This window comes from Corylus avellana, chromosome ca5, assembly GCF_901000735.1.
Source record: "Corylus avellana chromosome ca5, CavTom2PMs-1.0".
NCBI classification, from domain to species: domain Eukaryota; kingdom Viridiplantae; phylum Streptophyta; class Magnoliopsida; order Fagales; family Betulaceae; genus Corylus; species Corylus avellana.
This window is the reverse complement of record NC_081545.1, coordinates 6,934,447-6,944,798: the sequence shown is the minus strand read 5'-3', so window position 1 is coordinate 6,944,798 and position 10,352 is coordinate 6,934,447. Positions and strand designations below refer to the sequence as shown.

The 10,352-nt window shown below is 36.6% G+C and overlaps 2 protein-coding genes across 2 annotated transcripts; both read left to right on the top strand.

Moving 5' to 3' along the window:
- The first annotated feature begins 890 nt into the window (after positions 1–890).
- LOC132181213 (G-type lectin S-receptor-like serine/threonine-protein kinase At4g03230) lies at positions 891–5,169 on the top strand. Its single transcript, XM_059594330.1, has 8 exons — positions 891–1,686; positions 2,353–2,859; positions 3,315–3,455; positions 3,537–3,748; positions 3,821–4,031; positions 4,137–4,374; positions 4,521–4,671; positions 4,747–5,169. The coding sequence occupies exons 1-8, from the start codon at positions 891–893 to the stop codon at positions 5,053–5,055; spliced, it is 2,565 nt and encodes an 854-aa protein (XP_059450313.1). The 3' UTR covers positions 5,056–5,169.
- Positions 5,170–9,263: 4,094 nt separating this feature from the next.
- LOC132182654 (calcium-binding protein KRP1-like) lies at positions 9,264–9,959 on the top strand. Its single transcript, XM_059595958.1, has one exon. It carries the CDS (start codon positions 9,448–9,450, stop codon positions 9,805–9,807), a length of 360 nt encoding a protein of 119 aa, XP_059451941.1. The 5' UTR covers positions 9,264–9,447; the 3' UTR covers positions 9,808–9,959.
- Positions 9,960–10,352: the final 393 nt, after the last annotated feature.

Sequence of the window (10,352 nt, the reverse complement as noted above, 5' to 3'; positions counted from 1 at the left end):
ATAAGAGCTGAATAATTGTAGTAATGATTTCAGTTTTTAAAGTAAAAACATTTAAAGTTGTCTTTTCAAAGCTTTTCTTAGGTAGCTAGCTTGACACTTGTGAATTGAAAACACAAATCTTCTTTTCGATTTGTTTTCTTATGCTACGTCATGCATACATATTTCACCCTAATCAATCCACTAATTCCTGTTTACTGTTCCCGTTTATAAAATCAATATGTGGGGGCATTTTTTTTTATAATGGGAAACAACTCAGGGTCATTTTTTTAGAAAGGAAACAACACGTGGGTTTTGGATGATTAGCTACCACTGTACGGTTCCTAGTTAAGTAGACAATTCTAACTACATAGATTTGATTGAGCAAAAGAATGAGAAAAACCATCATCATTACTGATTCTGTAAAATACATGGTGTCTACCATCTTCTTATCTTACACATTTTTGTTTTGCTCATCTTTTTTGCTTTGCTCAGCTAGAGATACCATAACATTTAGCAGATTGGTAAGCTGTGATCAAGAGGATACTCTTATTTCAGCAGGAGAAAGATTTGAGCTAGGATTTTTTACTCCTGGTCCTGACACAAGAAAATATGTTGGAATATGGTTTTACAGGTCAAATCCTCGAACTGTTGTGTGGGTTGCCAATCGAGATAACCCTCTTTCTGGTATTAATGGTGTCTTTGCCGTTGCAGAAGATGGCAATCTCAAGGTGTTGGATGGAACTGGAAAGCCTTTCTGGTCGACAAACTTGGAAACATCATTGTCTATGTACAGGACAGCAAAGCTAATGGATAATGGGAACCTGGTTGTGAGCCATGAAGAGAATGGAAATCTGTCGGGGAGAATTCTCTGGCAGAGTTTTGACAACCCAACTGACACATTTCTTCCCGGCATGAAAATGGATGAAAATTTGGTGTTGGCTTCGTGGAAAAGTTATGATGATCCAGCACCTGGGAATTTCTCTTTTCGGCTTGATCAAGGAGGAGGAGACCAATTCATCATCTGGAAAAGATCGTTAAGGTACTGGAAAAGTGGAGTTTCAGGCAAGCTGATTAGTTCTGATGAGGTGCCCTCTGCTATATTTTACTTGCTATCCAACTTCACCTCCACCATAGTAGACAATGACTCTGTTCCACATCTGACGTCATCATTATACAGTGATACAAGGTTGGTTATGGATGTTTTGGGACAAATTCAGTATTTGAAGTGGGAAACTGAGATGATTTGGTCATTGATTTGGGCAGAGCCGAGGGATAGATGCAGTGTTTATAATGCTTGTGGGAATTTTGCTAGCTGTAACAATAAGAATGGCATAATGTGCAAGTGTTTGCCTGGTTTCAAGGCTAGCTCGCTGGAGAACTGGAACAGAGGAGATTTTTCAGGTGGCTGCACAAGAAAATCAATATTATGTGGCAAGAATATGGAGAGCGACACATTCTTGAGTCTAAAGACAATGAAAGTGGGAAACCCAGATTCTCAATTTAATGCCAAGAGTGAATTGGAATGCAAAATAGAGTGCCTTAACAATTGCCAGTGCCAGGCTTATTCATATGAAGGAACTGAAATCACTCAACGGGGAGGGACTGGCAGTTCTGCATGCGGGATTTGGTCCGCGGATCTCAACAATATTCAGGAGGAGTATGACAATGGCCGTGATCTTTATGTTCGTGTAGCAGTTTCTGATATAGGTACACCATTCTTTCATTATCTTTAAAAGTTTTTCTTGACTTCTTGATCCCTAAGAAACATTTTTGCTGATGTATAAGGTAATATTTGAAGTTATTTAGTCACTGATATGGAAACTGGTCTTAGTTAGATCTCTTAGGCTTTAATTTTACATGATATTTTCCACTTAAATAGCTTCTGTAATTATGGTCAATTAGTAGTTATTAGGTCAATAATTGACAGGACTCAAAAAAGCCATATCAGCTAAAATGGGTTTTTGGCTTGTATAGCAACACTTTAGAACTTATGATCTATTTAAGAAATATCATTGATGTGTTTCAAAGATTTAGGGCATGTTTGAAATTGTGTTTGAGTAATAGAGTTTTTAAATTAAAAAATATTTTTGGGCAAAAGCTTTATTTTTAAGCTTTTGCCAAAACAAAAGTGTGTTTTGGCCAATTTTTAGGCTTTTTGGACTCTTCAAAGCGCTTTTAATTTTTTTACCAAACCACTACTTTTTTTTTCGAACAGACTTTTTGAATATTAAACGCACTTTTAGGCCACTCAAACACAGTTTCAAACAGGCCCTTAATCAGTTTTTTTTTTTGAAGAATTCACAGCTGCATGCTCTTATTTTAGGCCGAGCTTGTTGTTAGTGTTTTTGAATTCTAGAAATTCTGATTTTGCAGAATCAACGACTAGAAATTGTGAGACTTGTGGCACAAATATGATCCCCTATCCTCTTAGCACTGGACCAAATTGTGGTGATGCAATGTACTTCAATTTTCACTGCAACATCTCCACAGGACAGGTTAGCTTTGAGTCACCTGGCGGATCCTACAGAGTCACAAGCATCTATCCAGAAACAAAAAAGTTTCTCATCCAAATAAAAGATGCAGATAATTGTAGGGATAAGAACGCACAAGATAAATTACTGCAGCTCAACCAGTCATTGCCGTTTAATGTGATCAGCTGGTGCAATGTTGAGCCAGCCAATTTTAGTTCTAACTTATCATTCAAAGGTGAAGATGAAGTTGAGATTGGTTGGGATCCGCCACCAGAGCCAACTTGCTCTTCACCTTTAGACTGCAAGGACTGGCCAAATTCAACCTGCAATGTAACTAGAGATGGGAAGAGAAGGTGCCTTTGCAATGCAAACTTTGTATGGGATGGCTTGAGCTTGAATTGCACTCAAGGTGAGGATACAGTTCTAAGCAAACGTTATGCAATGATTTTCATTATAAAGTAATGCAATGTTGTAGACTGCTATACAACTGGGATGACGTTGCAGCCACGTCATCAAATCATCTAGCAGTCGAATAACAGTCCACAAAATAACATTACTCTTCATTATATGAATACACTTTTTTTTTTTTTTTTTTGGACAAGAATGAATTAGGTCAATAAACTTCCCAAGACAGAAATGAGTTTAGGTAAGTGCTGCTAAGATTTTCAGTAGCATTGCCCATGGAAGTGGGGGGCAGTGGGGGAGGTCTGTGAATTCTCAAAACCCTAGATAGCAAGATCATCAGTATATACTTTAAAACCTATTGCAGTCTAGCAAGATCACATTTTCAAGCTGCCTTGCACAGATGTGCAAATAATTAGTATTTCCTGCCAACCAATGAGAAGTCCTCTTTCATTCTTGCAGGAACAGAAGGACGGTCAAGAAGGAAGTTGCCCTTGTCTCTGATTATTGCAATAGTTTTTACCAGTGTAATTGTCCTATTTACTCTCTCCAGTACTATTTTTTATATCTATATTTGGAGAGGGAGGATGGCTAAGAGACAAGGTAAACTAGAAACCATTTATCATTGCTTATTCAAGTAAATAGCCTGCAACTGAATAATAAAGCTAACCTATTTGAAATCAGAAAACAGGGGAACTGTACAGAAAAGTCCAGTGTTTCACTTATATGACAATGAGAGACGTGTCAAAGACTTGATTGAATCAGGAAGGTTCAAAGAAAATGATGCAAAAGCAATAGATGTACCGTTTTTTGATTTGGAAACCATACTAACTGCTACAAATAGTTTCTCGAATTCAAACAAGCTTGGACAAGGAGGGTTTGGTTCTGTTTACAAGGTAATGATCCTGCTCTTTGATACTCTGCTCGAATTGATTTTCATTGTTCCTATTTAACAATTCCACAATCAGGGTAAGTTTTTAAGAGGACAAGAAATTGCAGTAAAGAGGCTCTCGAGTGGTTCTGGGCAAGGTCTAGAAGAATTTAAAAATGAGGTTGTCTTGATTGCCAAACTCCAGCATCGAAATCTGGTTAGACTTTTGGGCTATTGTGTCAAAGGAGATGAAAAGATGTTGCTCTATGAATATATGCCAAACAAAAGCTTAGACTCCTTCATATTTGGTCAGTCTCTACATTGTATTTCAAGTGTATTTCATTGCATGGTATAATATATTGATTAAAAGCTAACTTATTTTCTTTGGGTGGAAAAATTTTTGTACTTCAAAGATCGAAAGCTATGTGTTTTATTGGACTGGGACATGCGGTTCAGCATCATTTTAGGAATTGCTCGAGGGCTTCTATATCTTCATCAAGATTCTAGGTTAAGGATCATTCATAGAGACCTGAAAACAAGCAACATTCTACTAGATGAGGAGATGAACCCTAAAATCTCGGACTTTGGCTTGGCAAGGATTTTTGGAGGCAAAGAAACTGCAGCAAACACCAAAAGAGTAGTTGGGACATAGTAAGTTTCTGTAGATCAAGCTTAGATTTATGTCTAGAATTCTATCACAATATTCAATCCTCCAACTTTCTTTGAGGGAAAAAAAATACAGGCATGGAGTTACTTACCAAATTCACTGATTATCTTCATATTTTCTAATTATGCAGTGGCTATATGTCTCCAGAGTACGCACTAGATGGGTTTTTCTCAGTCAAGTCCGATGTTTTTAGCTTCGGTGTTGTTGTGCTTGAGATTATTAGTGGGAAAAGGAACACTGGTTTCTATCAACCTGAACAAGGTTTAAGCCTTCTAGGCTATGTAAGTTTGCTGAATTTTTCCCTTTTGTGTTCATTAACCTTCTGTATATCATCTTATATTTCACAAAACTTCCAGGCATGGCATTTGTGGAAAGAAGACAAGTCACTGGATTTAATAGACCAGACACTATGCGGAAGCTGCAACACAAATGAATATCTGAAGTGTGTGAATGTTGGGCTCTTATGTGTGCAAGAAGATCCAAGTGATCGTCCGACAATGTCCAATGTAGTTTTCATGCTTGGCAGTGAAGCTGCAACTCTTCCAAACCCTAAACAGCCAGCTTTTGTTGCTAGAAGATGCCCTTCTAGCAAAGCTTCTTCTTCTAGTAAACCAGAAACCTGCTCTAACAATGTGTTAACAGTGACTTTGGACAATGGAAGATAGTGGAGGACTTCTCTTCATCAACCTTAAATTCTGTATGCAGTTTCCTTTGATTTTTGTTGTTTGATATCTGGTGTCATCTTTTGTGACAAATGATCTACTCAGAGTACTGCAATGTCTGATGGAACTCTGTTTTGTCCTTCACTTCAGTAACTGTCTACTAATTAATGATTACTTTCACCAATATATTCACACTTTTCATTTTAATCTTCATGTGTTCATCAATGTTGAGACTCAATTGTATTAAGAGAGAGGGTTTGAGTGATGGCTCTTTGAGAGAGTGTATTATTTGTGTAATCTTCATCTTTGCTAACAGATTTTTTGCCTATTCTCTGCTGATGTCAACATTAGGATTGGGATTTTCTGCAATCCCCTATCCAAAGGAAAATTGTAGAAATTTTTTGAGAGAGGGCTCAAATGAATTTTTTTAAAATGGCAAAAATAAAATCAAACACCGAATTCGAGGGGGGAAAACTGTGGAACTTAAGGCGCAAAACAATGTTTGTTGAAAATAGCTCGGTGACGACAACATGCGTGCTAAAATAAGCTTCATTGGGTCATATGTGCAATTCTGATACTCGTAGCAAAAGTTATGCCTCTTTACTGCACGTTGTAGCTGCAATTAGGCTTAATCATGCCGATTCTTGCCATCCTTACATTGACCCTCTCAGTCAAGATATGTCAAAACCATCAACTCAACATCAGCTATGACTCCTGCAAGTTGCAGCAAGTGCTCAAGTCCATTTTTGCTTGCCGCTATGGATTCTACCTCCCTCCTGTAGCTCATTGGAAGACAATGTCTACTGAGCTTCCACCGCGAAACCAGCGCCAAGACTTTTCTTGGCGTGCATACTAAGTTAGACTGGAGCAATTATATACAAGACACCCCACTTTGGTTGCCTTTGATTTTTCCTTATATTTGCTTGGAATTGTTTTATATTTATCTTTTGAAGCAATATATGTATTTTTCATATAACCATGTTAAAGTATGATTAAGTGATTAAATTTATCTCTTCCTATTAGCTTAAGCTTTTAAGAAAATTGGTAATTCAACATGATATCAGAGCCAAAGGTCCTGAGTTCGAACCTTGACTCCGTCAAATGACCCCCTCATTTAAATTAAATATTGTACGTGTTGAACCTCACCTATTAAAGGGAGTTTGAGCCCACACGTGAGAAAAAATGTTAAAGTATGATTAAGTAATTAAATTTATCTATTTCTATTAGCTTAAACTTTTAGGAAAACAGATAATTTAACAAACCCAACGCAATTCATTTGTCAAAGGTATATCCTACTTCGAAATCTTAAAAGGTGAATCCAATATATTTGTTGATAGGCATTGAAAATCATTAATTAATACTTAATAGTAACCCAAACAAATTTAACTAATAAATAATCTTGAAAATCATAATTACTATTATATGAACAAGATGTACTTATTAGGACCAGTCTTCCTTCTACTTTTGACTTTTTTTTTCTTCTTCTTCTTTTTCTTTCTATTTACGTGAAATTTCAAAGTAGAATGTGAATTTTGGTCAGTTTGCACATTAATTCCATAAAAGATTTCTAAATGCTTCCAACTAATTAATTTCTACGGAAGGCAGTTACATGAAGAAGGAGCCGCCATGGGTACATATACACGTACATATAGTCAGTGGCGGATATACACAAGGGCAGGCCCTGGTAAATTTTTTATGCCGTTACATGTAGGCCACAACTTCATTATATTTTATTATTTTATTTCTGCTCCTATTAAGATAAATTTCTGAATCCACCACTACATATAGTGCAAACTCACGATTTATCTCAAAAGTTTAAACCATATAAATAGGTAAATTTAATTATTTTTTTTCCTTATGTTTGTACTTGTACTCTCTTTCAATAAACGAAATCTAACACATAAAATATTTTAACTAACTAAGAGTGGATGATTGGACGGAAATATGATTCGAACTCATAATCTCTGACATCATGTTAAATTACTGCTTATCTAAAAAACTTAAACTAATAAAAAAAAAAAAAAATTAATACTTTGACGTATTATACGACAATGAATGCCTTCGAACAAAGAAAAACAGAGGTATGTGTGAAGACTAAATGCAAATGAGAAAGTTGGGCGTTGTTTGACTGCTACTGCTAGCATCAGTATTTCACTATTTCTTCATCATCCATCAAATAGTCAATGCGCTCACGAGTAGCACATCGAGTGTATATCACTCAAAAAAGTGTATTAAACTTTCATATATAAATAAAATAAAATAAAAACGTGTATTGAAATGTATGTGTGGCTGGGAAAAGAGGTATACATGGGTGGTGGGAGGTACACGGGTCCAAGACGAGTGTGGACCACTGGGGGCTACCAGCCTATCACATCTCTTTCTTTTCTTTTATAATCTTTTATTAGGCCTCTTAATATTTCCCAATAAGTTGGAGACAACAAATCATTCTTGCTGATTTTCTTTTTGGCCTGGTGCAGGGGAGGCTTCAACGGTGAAAACTGAAAAGTTACATGTTCGCTTGCCTTTTTTGATATTCAATGCAATTGGGAGGAAGCCTTCGCTTGTTTTGGCTTTGTCAAAATCATTTTTCAACCCACCCAGAGTTTTTCTTTTAATTGAATTGGAAAAAAATTTTCTCATTCAACTTATTAAACTGATACGTTTCTTTAAAATATGTAATTTTTACATAACTTAAAAGATTTGTTAATATTGTTTTAAAGACGTCTTTAAAACGGCCATCATGTCTCATTCAACTTATTAAACTGATACATTTCTTTAAAATATGTAACTTTTACATAACTTAAAAGACTTGTTAATATTGTTTTAAAGACGTCTTTAAAACGGCCATCATGTTTCTAATTCTCTCTTTAGGTAAGTGGCCCAAAAGAAGTTCCCAAAGGTATATTTTGTTTCATGTCATGAGTAGGAGAGTTTTTAGAACATTACTACTAAATTTGCATAGAAAGGGGCTACCAAAAACATAGAACCTTCAAGGAAGGACAAGCATCAAAGTTTAGTTTAGGGTTTAACTTTAATTAATTAAATCCACCTCAAAAGAAGTAGATATGCTTGATTGCAACAAACTTTCTTAGCAATGAAGTAAAAGATTAAAGAGTTGTAGGCTTAGTCGCATCTTCCTCCACATTTCTTGCAACTTTTCCCAAAATCTTTTCAAGAAAGTGAAACCCAAATTAAGGTGCCATTCTGACCAAACCAGAGCTTTTGGAGCCCAAAAAAAGGCAGAGATGATAAAAGTCTCCTAGTTTCAGGGGTTGTTTGTTAACCCCTCTTGTACTGTAGCCTTTTCCACAGCACTGTAGCTTCAACTCGGCGCCGAAGACAATTGAGAAAAGCAGTCAAACTGCACGCTGCACGCTAACTATTTTACCCCTTTCTTATGCTAGTCAATGACTATCTTGTCCCTTCAAAACACCCACACAAAAAGCTTGCTGAAATTTCTCCCCCCCAACTCACAACACAGCGTGCAGTTTCCCCAATACCAGCAACACTCACTCCTTCACAAAAATAAACATACCCCTATGAAATCCTATACCCTATTGTATAGGATATGTGATTTTCACATCTATTCTTAATATATATATAATAGACCATGTAATATTTACTCTTAGAACATATGATTCTGACATATTTTTAAATTTTTCAATAATAATAATATATACTACGCTCATATTCTACTAGACTAATGTGACTGTACTTATAAATCTTTATTAAAAGCTTAAAAATAAATTAAACACTACAACTTACTGGTAAAATGAAAGTATAGTATATTGGTAAGGGTGAAACCGCCCTAACCGCCTTAACCCCTAACTGAATTAATCATTGTTAAAGGCAGTAATAAAAATGATAAAAAGTAATTAACAATTATTAGGATTATTAACCGCTAATCACCGGTTAACCGCCTAGACAGATAGCAGATAACAATCTTTTCATCCCTAGGTATATAAAATTACTGATTTTTCAAATAAATAATTACGTCATATATCCAATTCGCCGACATGGGAAAGGAAGCAAAACGAAAATGACAATTATGCCCTTGATATAAGCAACCCTCTGTTCCAGTCAAAAACATTAAGATTTGCCAAATGGCACGAATGCCCCTGACAAACTTCTACGAAACTCACAGGCAATTGCATCCTTGCAGAATCAAAGCCAGCCAAGCAATAAACGCTCTGTTCCTGTGCTGTCATCCATTGCGACAGCCATTACGTGTTCCTTCCAAGAACCCCTTCCTTCTGATCCCATCTTTCCGTGTATATATATATATATGTTCATTCAGTCCCTTTGCCTCAACCATTGACAACAGCGATCAAATCTGTTTTCAATTCCCTCTCTTTTCTCTGAAATCACAAGCAACGAAAAGGGTCTTCGTCAACAATGGCAGGGATTGGCAAAGGGGCTGTTTTTGAGGATATGCTGCCGATGATGGCTGACAAACTGGGTGGCGATGGGCTTATAAGGGAGCTGTGTAATGGGTTTCAGTTGCTGATGGACAAGGACAAGGGGGTGATCACTTTGGAGAGCCTGAGGAGGAATTCTGCGCTTCTGGGTCTCCAGGACTTGAAGGAGGAGGAGCTTGTGAGCATGGTCAAGGAGGGTGATTCGGACGGCGATGGGGCGCTAAATCAGATGGAATTTTGTGTGTTGATGTTCAGATTGAGCCCTGAGTTGATGGAGGAATCTCAGTTCTGGCTTGAGGAGGCCATGGAAGAGGAGCTCAACTACCCGATGTGCTGATTTTGTGGGAATATTATTCCCTGCCGTACGCTGTGCATACTGTTGTAATTGAGGAAAAACTTTCTTTGTAATTCAAATTCTTTTACCTATCTCCTATATTTTTGGGAATAAGTGAAGATTTAATAAGATAAATACTGATGCCATTGATGTTCTTTTACCTATCTCCTTATTGATCCATCGTTAAGAGCTTCTGAGTTGAAGAAGCTCCAATTAATCGCCCAACAATGGCTTCAGTAGTTGTATGTTGAGGAATCATAGTGCATCGCTTCTTGAGTGAAAGTGCTTGTTTTTCGGTAGAGTGGTCGATTCGGATTGGCGTTTCCAATTCGTATGTTTGACCCATTAATTCTCGAAGGATCCTGACACACATATTTCCTCAAATGAGTCAAATTTTTGAATTCTAACGCAGCCAAATTAAATTAATTCGGGTCAATCCCAATCAATCTGAACTTAATCATACTAAACCATTACTCGCTAATTTTATGTTTTGATATAATATGCTTTCTATATGACATCTAAATGCATGTTTGGCATTACATTTGAAA